The sequence below is a fragment of the Salmo trutta genome, chromosome 23 (assembly GCF_901001165.1).
Source record: "Salmo trutta chromosome 23, fSalTru1.1, whole genome shotgun sequence".
Taxonomy (NCBI): Eukaryota; Metazoa; Chordata; class Actinopteri; order Salmoniformes; family Salmonidae; genus Salmo; species Salmo trutta.
The window spans coordinates 37504069-37521713 of NC_042979.1; the positions used below are offsets into that span (position 1 = coordinate 37504069).

Sequence of the window (17645 nt, forward strand, 5' to 3'; positions counted from 1 at the left end):
GCAGCCATCAACTTCCTGACAGGTGAGCGTCGCTTATTTTTCCAGCATGGAGCCTTGTGTCTAGTTGTCAATCTAAAGAGAGTATTTGCGATGGCCAAGCAACCTTAAATTAACTGTTGGTAATACACCACCATCCCAAGGAATGACCTCAATGTCTTCTGAGATGGAATGTCAGTGCCATCTTTCATCAGATCAGCTTCTGTTACTCTTGTAATTGCCCTCACCTTCTCAGGGTCTGTAGCTACAACATCCGCACTAATGATATGCCCCAGAAACTTCACAGACCTCTGCATAAAGTGACAATTTTTTGGTGCCAACTTCAGGTTGTGAGCCTTGAGATGCTCAAAAGCCATTTGCAGGTGCTGTATAGACAGATCTTCAGTGGGCGCATAGACCTAGACATCGTCAAGGTAACACAGCAGGCTAAGAAAGTTCTGATCCCCAAAGTTGTTTAGCATCATCCTCATAAAGGTTGCAGGACTATTACATAACCCCTGTGGCATACGGTTGTATTCGTACAATCCAAATGGTGATGTTTTTGTTCCAGCCCAGCACAAAAGCATATGGGCTGGAAGAAAACCCTGCACTGCATACCCTGTGGGTCACCACAACCATGATGTAACAGGATATGACGACTCATCTCGTCAGAAATAATGGGACACATCTCATCCAAAACATTTACTGAAGTTTTGCCAACAAACACCTGGATGATCATAAAGATTCTTGGAAGAATGTTCTATGGACAGATGAGTCAAAAGTCTACCTTTTTGGATGACATGGTTCACATTACGCCTGGCGAAAACCAACCACTGCAATCCACAGTAAGAACCTTATACCAACAGTCAAGCATGGTGGTGGTCGTGTGATGGTTTGGGGATGCTTTGCTGCCTCAGGACCTGGACGACGTGCCTTAATAGAAGGTTACCATGAATTATGCTCTGTATCAGATAATTCTACAGGAGAATGTCAGGCCATCCATCTGTGAGCTGAACCTGAAGCGCAGCTGGGTCATGCAGCAAGACAATGATCCAAAACACACAAGTCTACATGAAAATGGCTAAAAAGCAACAAATTGAAAGTTTTGGAATGGCCTAGTCAAAGTCCAGACCTAATCCCAATTGAGATGTTGTGGCAGGACTTGAAATTAGCAGTTCATGCTTGAAAACCTACAAATGTCGCTGAGATAAAGTAGTTCTGCGTGGAAGAGTGGGCCAAAATTCCTCCACAGTGACATGAGAGACTGATCAACAACTACAGGAAGCGTTTGGTTGAAGTCATTGCAGCTAAAGATGGCACAAACAGTTGAGTGTAATGGGGCAATTACTTTTTCACACAGGGGCATTGGGTGTTGCATAACTTTGTCTATTTAGATACATTTACATTTAAGTCATTTAGCAGACGCTCTTATCCAGAGCGACTTACAAATTGGTGCATTCACCTTATGATATCCAGTGGAACAACCACTTTACAATAGTGCATCTAGATCTTTTGGGGGGGGGGGGTAGAAGGATTACTTTATCCTATCCCAGGTATTCCTTAAAGAGGTGGGGTTTCAGGTGTCTCCGGAAGGTGGTGATTGACTCCGCTGTCCTGGCGTCGTGAGGGAGCTTGTTCCACCATTGGGGTGCCAGAGCAGCGAACAGTTTTGACTGGGCTGAGCGGGAACTGTGCTTCCTCAGAGGTAGGGAGGCGAGCAGGCCAGAGGTGGATGAACGCAGTGCCCTTGTTTGGGTGTAGGGCCTGATCAGAGCCTGAAGGTACGGAGGTGCCGTTCCCCTCACAGCTCCGTAGGCAAGCACCATGGACTTGTAGCGGATGCGAGCTTCAACTGGAAGCCAGTGGAGAGAGCGGAGGAGCGGGGTGATGTGAGAGAACTTGGGAAGGTTGAACACCAGACGGGCTGCGGCGTTCTGGATGAGTTGTAGGGGTTTAATGGCACAGGCAGGGAGCCCAGCCAACAGCGAGTTGCAGTAATCCAGACGGGAGATGACAAGTGCCTGGACTAGGACCTGCGCCGCTTCCTGTGTGAGGCAGGGTCGTACTCTGCGAATGTTGTAGAGCATGAACCTGCAGGATCGGGTCACCGCCTTGATGTTAGTGGAGAACGACAGGGTGTTGTCCAGGGTCACGCCAAGGTTCTTAGCACTCTGGGAGGAGGACACAAGGGAGTTGTCAACCGTGATGGTGAGATCATGGAACGGGCAGTCTTTCCCCGGGAGGAAGAGCAGCTCCGTCTTGCCGAGGTTCAGCTTGAGGTGGTGAGCCGTCATCCACACTGATATGTCTGCCAGACATGCAGAGATGCGATTCGCCACCTGGTTATCAGAAGGGGGAAAGGAGAAGATGAATTGTGTGTCGTCTGCGTAGCAATGATAGGAGAGACCATGTGAGGATATGACCGAGCCAAGTGACTTGGTGTATAGTGAGAATAGGAGAGGGCCTAGAACAGAGCCCTGGGGGACACCAGTGGTGAGAGCACGTGGTGCGGAGACAGATTCTCGCCACGCCACCTGGTAGGAGCGACCTGTCAGGTAGGACGCAATCCAAGCGTGGGCCGCGCCGGAGATGCCCAGCTCGGAGAGGGTGGAGAGGAGGATCTGATGGTTCACAGTATCAAAGGCAGCAGATAGGTCTAGAAGGATGAGAGCAGAGGAGAGAGAGTTAGCTTTAGCAGTGCGGAGAGCCTCCGTGACACAGAGAAGGGCAGTCTCAGTTGAATGCCCAGTCTTGAAACCTGACTGATTAGGATCAAGAAGGTCATTCTAAGAGAGATAGCAGGAGAGCTGGCCAAGGATGGCACATTCAAGAGTTTTGGAGAGAAAAGAAAGAAGGGATATAGTAGTTATATATATATATATATATAGATAGATAGATATGTAGTTGTTGATATCGGAGGGATCGAGTGTAGGTTTTTTCAGAAGGGGTGCAACTCTCGCTCTCTTGAAGACGGAAGGGACATAGCCAGCGGTCAAGGATGAGTTGATGAGCGAGGTGAGGTAGGGGAGAAGGTCTTCGGAAATGGTCTGGAGAAGAGAGGAGGGGATAGGGTCAAGTGGGCAGGTTGTTGGGCGGCCGGCCGTCACGAGACGCGAGATTTCATCTGGAGAGAGAGGGGAGAAAGAGGTCAAAGCACAGGGTAGGGCAGTGTGAGCAGGACCAGCGGTGTCGTTTGGCTTAGCAAACGAGGATCGGATGTCATCAGCCTTCTTTTCAAAATGGTTGACGAAGTCATCCGCAGAGAGAGAGAGGAGGGGGGGGGAGGGGGAGGAGGATTCAGGAGGGAGGAGAAGGTAGCAAAGAGCTTCCTAGGGTTAGAGGCAGATGCTTGGAATGATACGTTGATACGTTGCTTTGAAGTAGCCTACCTTATCCATTTCATCCCTAATTCATTGAATGAGGGAATCATTTTATAAAATGAGTTCTCCAGATTGAGGGTTAACTAACAGTGCAGTTTTACTTTGGAGGGTTAAGTGCATTGATCAAGGGCACAATGGCAGGAGATGGTAGGCCTACATGGGATCAGACACAGCAGCCTTCCAGTTACAATAATGCTTACTTTTTCATGTAGGCTATAATAATAGTAATGAACATTTTGTTAAAAGTAATGGAAAAGGGGATATGAACCCTTAACAGCTCCCGAGTGGCGCAGCGGTCTAATGCACTGCATCTCAGTGCTAGAGGTGTCACTACAGGCCCTGGTTCGATTCCAGGCTGTATCACAACCGGCCGTGATTGGGAGTCCCATAGGGCACCGCACAATTGGCCCAGCATTGTCCGGGTTTAGCCGGGGTAGGTCGTCATTGCAAATAAGAATTTGTTCTTAACTGACTTGCCTAGTTTAAATAAAGGATAAATAAAATAAAAACAGTGAATAATCACAGGTCTCTATAGCATAATGTAATTTCTGAATTTTGGTGAACATAATTTACCATTTTGGAAAATGAGATTTTTGAAAATCCTAACATTTTTCAACGTGCAGCTACACGTGGCGGTCTGTGTCTATTTGTCAATAACAGCTGGTGAGCGAAATCAAATATTAAGGAAGTCTCAAGGTTTTGCTTACCTGAGGTAGGGCATCTCATGATAAAATGTAGACCACACTATTTACCAAGAGAGCTTATCTATATTTTTTTGTAGCTATCTATTTACCACCACAAACCGATGCTGGCACTAAGACCGCACTCAACGAGCTATATAAAGCCATAAGCAAATAAGCGAATGCTCATCCAGAGGTGGCGCTCCTAGTGGCCGGGGACTTTAATGCAGGGAAACTTAAATCCGTTTTACCTCATTTCTAGCAGCATGTTACATGTGCAACAAGAGGGGAAAAAACTCTACACCACCGTTACTCCACACACAGAGATGTGTACAAAGCTCTTCCTCTCCCTCCATTTGCCAAATCTGACCATAATTCTATCCTCCTGATTCCTGCTTACAAGCGAAAACTAAAGCAGGAAGTACCAGTGACTCGCTCAATATGGAAGTGGTCAGATGACGCAGATGCTAAGCTACAGGACTGTTTTGCTAGCACAGACTGGAGTATGTTCCGGGACTCATCCGATGGCATTGAGGAGTATACCACATCAGTCACCAGCTTCATCAATAAGTGCATCGGTGACGTTGTCCCCACAGTGACCGTATGTATATACCCCAACCTGAAGTCATGGATTACAGGCAACATCCGCACTAAGCTAAAGGGTAGAGCTTCCGCTTTCAAGACCTGGATGCTTATAATAAATCCTGCTATGCCCTCAGACGAACCATCAAACAGGCAAAGCGTAAATACAGGATTAAGACTGAAACCTACTACACCGGCTCTGATGCTCGTCGGATGTGGCAGGGCTTGCAAACTATTACGGACTACAAAGGGAAGCCCAACCGCGAGTTGCCCAGTGACACAAGCCTACCAGACTAGCTAAATGACTTATATGCGTGCTTCGAGGCAAGCAACACTGAAGCATGCATGAGCACACCAGCTGTTCCGGACGACTGTGTGATCACGCTCGCCGTAGCCGATGTGAGTAAGACCTTTAAACAGGTCAACATTCACATGGCCACATGGATTGCCAGGACGTGTACTCTGAGCATGCGCTGAAAAACTGGCAAGTATCTTCACTGACATTTTTAACCTGTTCCTGGCCGAGTCTGTAATACCTACATGTTTCAAGCAGACCCCCATAGTCCCTGTGCCCAATAACCCCAAGGTAAACTTCCTAAATGACAACCAGCCCGTAGCACTCACGTCTGTAGCCATGAAATGCTTTGAAAGGCTGGTCATGGCTCACATCAACACCATCATCCCAGAAACCCTAGACCCACTCCAATTTGCATACCGCCCCAATAGATCCACAGATGACGCAATCTCTATTGCACTCAAGACTGCCCTTTTCCACTGGACAAAAGGAACACCTACGTGAGAATGCGGTTCATTGACAACAGCTCAGCATTCAACCCCATAGTGCCTTCAAAGCTCATCACTAAGCTAAGGACCCTGGGACTAAATACCTCCCTCTGCAACTGGATCCTGGACTTCCTGACGGGCCGCCCCCAGGTGATAAGGGTAGGCAACAACACTTCTGCCACGCTGATCCTCAACACAGGGGCACCTCAGGGATACATGCTTAGTCCCCTCCTGTACTCCCTGTTCACCCATGACTTCGTGGCCAAGCACGACTCCAACACCATCATTAAGTTTGGTGATGACAACGGTGGAAGGCCTGATCATTGACAATGATAGACAGCCTATAGGGAAGAGTTGAGACCTGGAAGTGTGGTGCCAAGACAACAACCTCTCCATCAACGTGATCAACACAAAGGAGATGATTGTGGACTATAGGAAAAGGAGGGCAGAGCAGCCCCCATTCTCATCGACGGGGCTCTAGTGGAGCAGGTTGAGAGCTTCAAGTTCCTTGGCGTCCACATCACCAAACTATCATGGTCCAAATACACCAAGACAGTCGTGAAGAAGGCACGACAACACCTATTCCCCCTCAGGAGAATGAAAAGATTTGGCATGGGTCCTCAGATCCTCAAAGAGTTAAACAGCTGCACCATCGAGAGCATCCTGACCGGTGGGATCACCGCATGGAATGGAAACGGCTCGGCCTCTGACCGCAAGGCGCTACAGAGGGTAGTGCGTACGGCCCAGTACATCACTGGGGCCAAGCTTCCTGCCACACAGGACCTTTATACCAGGTGGCGTTAGAGGAAGGCCCTAAAAATTGCCAAAGACTCCAGCCACCCTAGTCAGACTGTTCTCTCTGCTACCGCACGGCAAGCGGTACCAGAGCACCAAGTCTAGGTCCAAAAGGCTTCTGAACAGCTTCTACCCCCAAGCCATAAGTCTCCTGAACAGCTAATCAAATGGCTACCCGGAATATCTCCATTGACCAACCCCTCTTTTTACACTGCTGCTACTCGCTGTTTATTATCCATTATGTATGCATATAGTCACTTTACCCCATACATATTAACTCAATTATCTCGACTAACCTGTATCCCAGCACATTGACTCAGTACCCCCTGTATATAGCCTCCTTACTGTTATTTTGTCACTTATTTTTTACTAAAGTCTTATTTTTCTGCTTAGATGCATACAACCTGACAACTAGTGAGCTGACTATATTTCGTCCGAATCCCCAAAAAGCACTCAAATCCTTTTCGCTCTAATAAATATGATCGAAAGCATCTCTGGGGGGCTGCAATATTACTGTCCGGGTTGCTGTCGTTCCTACGGATACGTTAGTTCTATTGGTCAGTTGCATTCACGTGGTACATTATGACATCGTATACATAGATTTTTGCTGAATTAATGTCCTCTCGGAATTCCAGAACGCTGACTGGGAAATTAGTTTGGTATTCAAGTGCTATCTAACAACGGGCCATATAAAGATATTCCGAGGCCGAAACAGTTCATTTATGACCCTCAAAAACATAATTACGAGTTGGAATATGGGGAAACAACTTTTACCCTGACTTGTTCAGTCATAGTTGTTATTTCCGAGTGGCATATGAACGTTGCAACAAACTAAAAATCTGTGTACTGTACTGGATGGAAACTGAATCATGTTAAGCGTTATGTTACCATTGGATGGCAATATTGACTCATTTGACTGAATTATGATGATCCAAGGGGGAGGGTTGTCACTAGTTACCACAGCCACAAAACAGTGCCGCCCGCGTTCTACAATTTATGTTCTTAAAATTGTATTTTAAACCTAATCTTAACCCGATCCTTAACTACGACGCTAACTTAATGTCTAACCTTAAATTAAGACCAACATTTTTTTGTTTTCATTCATTTTTACAACATAGCCAATTTTGACTTCTTGGCTGTGGTACCTACTGAAAACCAAAATGTATAAAAGAAAAGATTTCATACAGAAAGGCTGGGGTATAGAAAAGCTTTATAATTTGCAGTTGCTTTGATCATTAACATTTGACACATTATACAAACAGGGTAAAAAAGGTCAATTCATTTCCTCAGTGTATCCTAAAGTAAAACTATAATCAGATGTTTTATATTAGTTCCTTGGTATTAAGGTATCATAATTACAGTACTTGAGTTTTGCTTTATCAATAACTTTTAGACCATTTCACTTTTCCAAATGCATACAGAAATGTGTATCCTGTTTAAATGAAGTCCATAAAATGAACTGAAATATGTATAATCAGAAGATAAACACAATGTGTCTTAAAGTGCTAGAATAATGCGTTTCCTTTTAAGCAATAGATCATGGAAGAGAATGGGACAACATTGTAATGAGCATGTTTGGATGAAAAAAATGTGGATACAAAAATTCCCTTGTAATTGCCAATGCATCTTTGTGCTCTGGTGCTGAATTCCAAACAGACCCTTAGTCCCCTTTCCTCAACACTTCATGAAAATCTGAAAGGACCAGATAGTTATGAGCATGGTTGTGGAGTAACTGATTACTTCTACATGTAATCAGTTACATTACCAGCTAAAATATTGTTATCAGATTACAGATACTTTTGAAAAACTAAATGATTTCTTCTTCGATTACTTTTAAATTCAGAAAGGATACATTGACACCTTTCGGTTTTCTCAATTACATTCAATTAAGCATTGAAAAGGCGCAAGTTAAAGTTTGTTCCACCTGAGCGAGTCTGACCACAAGTCAGAGACCATTATAACGGCACACCAAATGCATTTGATGCATCCTTTGTGTCTTCTTCTGTCTCTTAAGGGGAAAGTAATCTAAAAGTAATCAGATTACAGTACTGATTTTGGGTAATCCAAAAGTTGTTACGGATTACACTTAGAAAGTAACCTACCCAACCCTGGTTATGAGAAACATGCCATTAGGGGCAACAAAGGGCTCCATTTTGAAATTCATCCAAGGAATGAGCATCTCATATCAACAGGCCCAACTGCTCAAGAGGTAAGCCCATCTGATGGGAACAGTGTACTGTAGAGCTAGCTACTGGGCCTGGAGGAGTTCTTTTGCCCTGTTCTCATCCAGAAGGAAGGGGGTCGTCAGGACCTTCTGTCCCAGCAGCTGCTCCAAACCCTGGGGGAGACAGACATGAAGAGAGCAGATATGGAGAGAGCAGCTTTAGTCAAATCAAATGTTATTGGTCACATACACATGACTAGCAGATGTTATTGCAAGTGTAGCGAAATGCTTGTGCTTCTAGTTCTGACAGTGCAGCAATATCTAACATGTAATCTAATAATTCCACAACAACTACTTAATACACACATCTAAGTAAAGGAATGGAATAAGAATATATAAATATATGGATGAGTCTGCCATACTTGACTGAGCAGTTTAGACTGACGAGTCTGTGAGAGGGGACCATAATGCGATAGGTGTCCTTGTAATGATTTGCATTATCTATTCACACTAACTCCTCCCATACTTTGAGCCGACATTTCCCTCATATAAGTGCAAGTTTTTTTAAGTTGAGATCCACGCACTTAGCTAAAAAAAAAAAAAATTGGTCCAAGTCTCCCATTGACTTACATTTACATTTTAGTCATTTAGCAGACGCTCTTATCCAGAGCGTCTTACAGTAGTGAATGCATACATTTCATTTTCATTTCATACATTTTTTTTTTCTTCGTACTTGGCCCCCCGTGGGAATCGAACCCACAACCCTGGTGTTGCAAACACCATGCTCTACCAACTGAGCTACGGGGAAGGCAATGGGAGGATTTATTTGAAAGTGTGCATTTAGAGTAAAAAATACCCCCCCCCCCACACACACTCATGGGAAAGTGCCAGTGGATATCATCTTCTTGAGGACAAGAATAAAACAGACCACTTTCCTAATTTGCCATGAGTGCACATTAACAATATTAGAGTGGTGAAGTAACTGCTCAGTCTAGTGTAACCTTACAGAGAAACTCAACACTGGACCCTGCAGATGAAATATTAATAGTCATATTGTTAGGAGACTCCAATAGGAGGAAATAAGGTCAGGAAGTGACATCACGTAGGAACTGTTGTTGTGGCCTCACCTCTCCGAAGAAAGACACCAGCGGGGAGATCTCACAGACTGCTGGTGGGTCTTCATCCCGTGTCACCCTAACAAGAATGTGAAAAAGGAAATAGATCATTATCCCAATGTTTCAGGTGCTGGACAGAACATATAGGAAAAATTAAAGATGTCTACAATTTATATAATCCCAACTGTGATTTATTGGTGAGATAAGTGCACACACACCCACCCTCTAATCCCCATTGAGATCCCCATATTTTAAGTAGAGTAGCGCTCACTCCCACCTGGGTCTAGGAGGTAGGGCTTTCCCTTGGGCATCCAGGAAGCTGGCTCCTGCAGCCATCGCCCAGCGGTAGTGCTGTGCCAGTAAGGATTGTCTGGCTGTGGTAGGAGTGTCCAGAGGTGCCCCATCAGCATTTTTCAATGGCGAGAATTCTTCCTCTCTCAGAACCTCAAATGCCACAAATTTCCTGCCAATGTCAGGAGGAAAATGTCTCATATTTGGTGTGCTGGAGAATGTCATTCAGTAGCAAAATATTTTACTGTGCTCCGTTTACATTATATTTTACATGCATTAATATTACATTATGTTTAAATAAGCAATCATTTTGGTAAAATAAGCAGTGAATTTATGGTTACTATGTAACATTAGTAAAATTGCCTCGAATATCATTTAAATATGGGAAACTAAAAAAATGGTCTAATGCAAATCAGTCACAAAATTTGAATTTCACCTTGAAAACTGAAAGACATCAAAAACAAACTTCTCCATTTTGATCCCATTGGGCGTGGTGGGTTTCACCAGGTTTCCTTCTCTGTCCACAAAAGGGACTTTCTTAAGTGCCACATGCTGCTTCAGCTGGCCCTGAAACTTCCTGAGGAGATAGGTGGACGAATGGAAGACATTACAAACTGTTATATCACAAGTTGGTTTTGCCCAGACAGTTGTATCAGCAATGTGACCGTGTGCAAAATTGTGCAGGAGAGGGGTCCATGTAATTTCAACTCATTCCATTCCAGAAATGAATGTTAATTTAATTTATTCAACCATTACTTTCAGTAAGAATTGTTTTCATTTTTTTCTTCTTCTTGTGCACATGACTTGTACATAGTGGTTTTATTTTTGCCCCATTACAGTATACATCTCTTCATCTCACTCACTGTGCCACTTCGTTGAGGAAGGGCCGTGTGAAGAAGTGGTTGCAGATGTTTCCTGCGCTGTACACCAGCTCTCCTCCTGGGTCTCGCTGCTCGGCCGTCTCTGGGCGGAGCTCGCTGTACTCCACCACCTGGTACACCCCCTTCACCTTGCACACCACGCCCACCGGCTCCGCTGGGTACGCCTTCTCAACTACCTGGAAATAGTCATGTCAACTGTCATAATATTTGAAATCTTAAGAACGTAGAACCAAATGTGCATATAAATAACATGCATGTGACCAAGTTATAACAAGTATACAACCTAATAAGTGTGGATCAGGAAAACATGCCCGCATGATTACACTGTGGGTGTGATGATTGCCTTTCGTTTACCTTGGCACCGCAGTCTGCTCCTTTGCTCACGCAGAAACCAATGAAGATGGGGTCGGCCATTTTGACCAGGATGTTGTCTACACAGTAGACGTGGAGGTACTCCACACCCCTCTTCTCCATGTTCTCAAGTACCTTGTTATCCACCAGAGCTCGGTACAGGCCACCGTTTCCATCTAAAAGGTTAGAGAGAAGGAAAAGAGAATCATGGATTCATATGCACTGCCCCTATCAACTAAATTGCAATAAAGATGCAATATGCAGAAATCAAATCAAATTGTATTGGTCACATACACATGGTTAGCAGATGTTATTGTGGGTGTAGCGAAATGCTTGTGCTTCTAGTTCCAACAGTGCAGTAATATCTAACAAGTAATCTAACAATTCCCCAACAACTACCTAATACACACAAATCTAAAGGGGTGAATGAGAATATGCCATTTCCTGATTGTTAAAATTCTAATAGTTAGCCTAATTTCAGTTTATGTGACAAAACAAGCAGTCATTGTGTAGAGCAGGAGTATTCTTACCCTACAAGGTCCGGAGCATGCTGGTTTCCTGCTCTACCTAATAATTAATTGCACACACCTGGTGTCAAGTCTAAAGCAGTCGCTGACTAAATGGGAACAATGAAAAAAATGCAGTGGAACTGGCTTCCGAGGTCCAGAGTTGAGTTTGAGGGGAGTAGAGACTCATTATACCATCTAAACTGCCGTGAAATGTTTTCCATAACCAAAAATATTGTATTTTCAGCTGTTTGAAACTGGTGTACAAAACCGTAAGTAAAAGATGAAAAATGAAACATGAAGAACGAGAAGCATAGAAATAGCCTACTGCTTCTTAGACTTGCTTTCAACGAGAATGACAGATCTGTAACTCACATTTCTATATGAATTTGGTCAGGTTGCCCAAAAAGTTACATATTCCTGATTTAACAGAAACTTCACTTTAATCTACCAACCCACTCCATGCCATGTTCTTACCTGGGGCCATAGCTATCTTCCCTTTGTCCTGTAGGATGACCTTTCCATCAAAGGTCACAGCAGGGATCATCCTTTGCTCGAACATGACCACGTCAGAGGGATCCAGACCAAAGTACTTATTCTCCTGGAAGAACTTCTTGGTAGGATCCAGGGTAAACTCACTGGTCATGATGTACCTGATGATGGCAGAACAGTAGCATAGAGCACATAGAGGAAAACCAATGTCAGAGAAAAGGAACGCTCAGTCAAATTGAGAACTTTGAAGTTTGAAAATATAGTATTGTGTGATCTGCAGTTTAAGAGCACTGTTTTTTATTTTGTTTTGATCATGTGTTTGGAAATGAATCTGATTCTACACATATTGCACTGAATTGAAATTGTGCCAGCTCATAAAATGAGAGCAGTCAATTGACCACCATGAGATCTCACCATGGTACTGTGCACTTTGATCCATGCTTTGCATTCGCCAGCTCCTGTATTTTGCAGATGCGCTCTGCCTGGATTTGATACAGAGTTTTGCTGCTCGGGAGACCCACATTGTACATCCCTTTGGGGTATGGAACCCCAAGACGGGTCCCCTGGCCACCAGCCAACAGCAGCACAGCCACTCTGTTCTGGGAAATTTGCAAAAACCCTGTAAAAGGACAATACCAGAGGAAAGAAAACAAATCATTACAGCACCATGACAGAGCACAGACAAACCAAAGAAACAAGGTTGACACTGACATTCACCAAACAGGTGTTAGAATCAACATTTGCATTTGCTGTGGTTTTATAGAGTAAGCTATGTTGGTGCACTACAGTGGCTTGACAGTCGTCATTTACCATTACAACAAAAAAATAGACATTTTGAGAATCCCTGACCTATGCTTGATCAAAATGTAAGTGTAATTGCCATACATTCAAATGAGAGTGGGACCCAGGCACATGAACAGCTAGAGGTCTAAGGGTGCCTGAGCACCTGCCCTTTTGCCCTCTTGTGAGAGAGTTTTTTAATCATTACATTTTTTCATTGTTTTCTCTCTTGTTATTTAAATGTATTTCCCATCAAACTAGCTAATTTCTTGGAAAATTCCCCCTCCCCCACTTCACTGACCCCATGAGCGCTGGCACCTACACTCGTCCTGCAGGCAGAAGCTACTGGGCACACACTGGTTGAATAAACGTCGTTTCCACGCCATTTCAATTCAACGGCGTTGAATCAACGTCGAATAGAAGTTGAATTGACGTCTGTGCCCAGTGGGACGCAACCAGCGCTGAACGGTAGTGTAGAAGTGGCTTCCATTTGAGTTGCAGGGGAAGACTTCAATTCGACTGTTTGTTAGTAAGCCTAAGAGGCAGATGTCAGCAGCAGAATGAACTCCAATCACAAGTAAAGACTAGTTGGAATTGTTTCAACAGTGTAGCTAACTAGCTATCTGATTTACATAATCTACATTCGCTATGATCAGATGATAGCCCACCCCTGTTTGTAGCCTCGTACGAACCACCCTGATCTCACATAGGTAAGTTTGTGAGATCAGGATGGTTCATGAGGCTACCTTCTTTGAGCAGTAGGCTGCAAAACTTACTTACAGTGGGATGTGGGATTTTGCAAAAAATAAAGGCATATTCTAAAGAATATGTTGAAATTTGGTTACATGAGCATTAGATACTTCTCAAATTTTACGCAAGTCACGCGACAATTCCAAGTGCAGCAAAATTGAGTCACTCAATTATAAAAAAAAATAATTTTAAAAAGGGGCAATTTGCAATTGCTAAATAAATGTTGGGATTTATAATTAACATTATCCATTGATTCTTGAAGAATATAACTTAGAAATGCCTCAGGGGTGCATGCTTAGTCCCCTCCTGTAATCCCTGTTCACCCATGACTGCGTGGCCAAGCACGACTCCAACACCATCATTAAGTTTGCTGACGACACAACAGTGGTAGGCCTGATCACCGACAACGATGAGACAGCCTATAGGGAGGAGGCCAGAGACCTGGCAGTGTGGTACCAGGACAACAACCTCTCTCTCAACGTGAGCAAGACAAAGGAGATGATCGTGGACTACAGGAAAAGGAGGACCAAACACACCCCCATTCACATCAACGGGGCATTAGTAGAGCGGGTCAAAAATGTAAAGTTCCTTGGTGTCCACATCACCAACAAACTATCATGGTCCAAACTGGAGGTCGACCGATTATGATTTTTCAATGCCGATAACGATTATTGGGGGACCAAAAAAGTCAATGCCGATTAATCGGCCGATTTACTATATATTTTTTTTGTAATAATGACAATTGCATCAATACTGAATGAACACTTATTTTAACTTAATATAATACATCAATAAAATCAATTTAGCCTCAAATAAATAATGAAACATGTTCAATTTGGTTTAAATAATGCAAAAACAAAGTGTTGGAGAAGAAAGTAAAAGTGCTATATGTGCCATGTAAAAAAGCTAACATTTAAGTTCCTTGCTCAGAACATGAGAATATAAGCTGGTGGTTCCTTTTAACATGAGTCTTCAATATTCCCAGGTAAGAAGTTTTAGGTTGTAGTTATTATAGGAATTATAGGACTATTTCTCTCTATACCATTTGTATTTCATATACCTTTGACTATTGGATGTTCTTATAGGCACTTCAGTATTGCCAGTGTAACAGTATAGCTTCCGTCCCTCTCCTCGCCCCTACCTGGGCTCGAACCAGGAACACATCGACAACAGCCACCCTCGAAGCATCATTACCCATCGCTCCACAAAAGCCGCGGCCCTAGCAGAGCAAGGGGAACAACTACTCCGAGTCTCAGAGCGAGTGACGTCACCGATTGAAACGCTATTAGCGCACACCCCGCTAACTAGCTAGCCATTTCACATCGGTTACACCAGTCTAATCTTGGGAGTTGATAGGCTTGGAGTCATAAACAGCTCAATGCTTGAAGAATTGCGAAGAGCAGCTGGCAAACGCACGAAAGTGCTGTTTGAATGAATGCTTACGAACCTGCTGCTGCCTACCACCGCTCAGTCAGACTGCTCTATCAAATCATAGACTTAATTATAACATAATAACACACAGAAATACGAGCCTTTGGTCATTAATATGGTCGAATCCTGAAACTATCATTTCGAAAACAAAACGTTTATTTCTTTCAGTGAAATACGGAACCGTTCCGTATTTTATCTAACGGGTGGCATCCATAAGTCTAAATATTGCTGTTACATTGTACAACCTTCAATGTTATGTCATAATTATGTACAATTCTGGCAAATTAATTACGGTCTTTGTTAGGAATAAATGGACTTCACACAGTTCGCAACAAGCCAGGCGGCCCAAACTGCTGCATATACCCTGACTGCTTGCACGGAACGCAAGAGAAGTGACACAATTTCCCTAATTATAAGAAACTCATGTTAGCAGGCAATATGAACTAAATATGCAGGTTTAAAAATATATACTTGTGTATTGATTTTAAAGAAAGGCATTGATGTTTATGGTTAGGTGCAACAACAGTGCTAAATCATCACCCGTTTGGCGAAGTAGGCTGTGATTCGATGAGAAATTAACAGGCAACGAATCGATTATATACAACACAGGACACGCTAGATAAACTAGTAATATCATCAACCATGTGTAGTTAACTAGTGATTATGTGAAGATTGATTGTTTTTTATAAGTTTAATGCTAGCTAGCAACTTACCTTGGCTTCTTGCTGCCCTCGCGTAACAGGTAGTCAGCCTGCCATGCAGGCTCCTCGTGGAGTGCAATGTAAGGCAGGTGGTTAGAGCGTTGGACTAGTAACCAGGTTGCAAAAACGAATCCCCCCTGAACAAGGCAGATAACCACCGTTCCTAGGCCGTCATTGAAAATAAGAATGTGTTCTTAACTGACTTGCCTAGTTAAATAGTTAAATAAAGGTGTACATTTTTTTTTATTATAATAAAATAATAAATCACCCAAATCAGTGACCAAAAATACCGATTTCTGAATGTTATGAAAACTTGAAATCGGCCATAATTAAATCGGCCATTCCGATTAATCGGTCGACCTCTAGTCCAAACACACCAAGACAGTTGTGAAGAGGGCACGACAACACCTTTTCCCCCTCAGGAGAGTGAAAAGATTTGGTATGGGTCCCCAGATCCTTCAAAAGGTTATACAGCTGCACCAACTAGAGCATCGTGACCGGTTGTATCACTGCCTTGTATGGCAACTGCTCGGCATCAACTGTAAGGCGCTACAGAGGGTAGTGCATACGGCCCAGTACATCAGTGGGGCCAAGCTTCCTGCCATCCAGGACCTATATACTAGGCGGTGTCAGAGGAAGGCCCCAAAAATTGTCAACTACTCCAGTTACCTAGACTCGTAAGTTATTTTATTGTGTTTATTTTTTACTTCAGTTTATTTAGTAAATATTTTCTTAACTCTATTTCTTGAACTGCATTGTTGGTTAAGGGCTCGTACAATAGCATTTCACGGTAAGGTCTACCTGTTGTATTTGGCGATTACAGGAGCAATTAGGATCACGTGCCATGTTCAAGAGCACGTCAACAGATGTTGCACCTATCCAGCACGAGGAATCGAACCGGCAACCTTTCGGTTACTGGCCCAACGCTCTTTAAACGCTTGGATACCATAAACACATTACTCCAATGTTTATGGAGTAATGTGTAGAAACTGTAGTAATGGAGTAATGTTTCTAAACATTGTATAAAAAATAAATACATTCAAAAAAACACTGTATAGATTTAAAACATGCTTAAAACTATAATTTTTATATCGTGGATGGTCAATCCTTGCATCCCATATCGCTGTCTATGAATTTTTGAGGTTACATTTTCTCCAGCACCATCCCGAGGCGGGGATTACTTCGTTATTGGCAATTCCTGATTTCACTTCAAATTAGCTAGTTGAGTGTTTACTTTTCTCACATCGAGAATACAGTAGCCTACCTTCATTTTCCCAGCCAGTTAAGGCGGTGTGATCACTCTTCCGAATGCTCCCGATGAATTCTGAAGATACTGGCTCAATTTGCTGGTCCGCCGCTGTTGCGGAATGATCAGCTTTAGCAGACTCCGCCGCCCGTTCACAGTGTTCCCGCAATTCATTGAAGTCCAACTGAGACAACTCAACCAGAAATGTACTTTTGTCATCCTCAGAAAGTTCAGACCAAAATTGCAGAACATGAGACTGTCCTGCATGTTCTAAAGAAGATTTTATTTCCTCAAATGAAAGCATTTTCACGACCTAATATTCAGAAGAAAGACGTTCACCTATACCATGTTACACAGCAGTGGTAAAGGTTAGTTTGACTTGGTCTATCTTCGGTTTGTTACTTCCTTCGTCAGGAACTCGTGACTAGTGCAGGACTCAGGAGGAAAGAGCAAAATACACAAAGGCTGTCTTGTGATTAAATTTGAGTTGCTGGCTGGGCAAAGCAAAACCACACAGCTGCGTATTCATCAAAATATGAAGAAACATTTTCGTTTTAGATGCGGTTTTCTTTCAGTGGTTGGCTTGCCATATTACAAACACGGTACAATGACTACAGTATCCAACTGCAGCCCCGGAGAAATATAAACACTACTTCGAGTGGAAATCGTTTGATCGCGCCAAGGAAAGGAAGGAAGGAAGGAAGGATGCATGTTTATAAAGTATTCGATTTCAACACGGCG

At 43.4% G+C, this 17645-nt stretch overlaps 1 protein-coding gene across 1 annotated transcript; it reads right to left on the bottom strand.

Annotated features, from left to right (window-relative positions):
• Positions 1 to 7389: 7389 nt before the first annotated feature.
• Positions 7390 to 17563, bottom strand: uap1l1 (UDP-N-acetylglucosamine pyrophosphorylase 1 like 1). The gene is made up of 9 exons (XM_029710175.1): positions 16923 to 17563; positions 12411 to 12615; positions 11982 to 12157; positions 11002 to 11174; positions 10630 to 10823; positions 10203 to 10343; positions 9753 to 9938; positions 9488 to 9554; positions 7390 to 8534 (listed from the first exon to the last, which is right to left on the bottom strand). The coding sequence occupies exons 1-9, from the start codon at positions 17206 to 17208 to the stop codon at positions 8445 to 8447; spliced, it is 1518 nt and encodes a 505-aa protein (XP_029566035.1). The 5' UTR covers positions 17209 to 17563; the 3' UTR covers positions 7390 to 8444.
• Positions 17564 to 17645: the final 82 nt, after the last annotated feature.

Bases quoted from the DNA above. Each gene is read 5' to 3' on its own strand.
- uap1l1 (XM_029710175.1), bottom strand. From the start codon at position 17,208: ATGCTTTCATTTGAGGAAATAAAATCTTCTTTAGAACATGCAGGACAG. The intron at 10,824-11,001 runs GTAAACGAAAGG...GACTATTTCCAG, and splicing joins GAGCAGACTGCGGTGCCAAG to GTAGTTGAGAAGGCGTACCC. The intron at 10,344-10,629 runs GTGAGTGAGATG...CTATCTCCTCAG, and splicing joins TTCCTCAACGAAGTGGCACA to GAAGTTTCAGGGCCAGCTGA.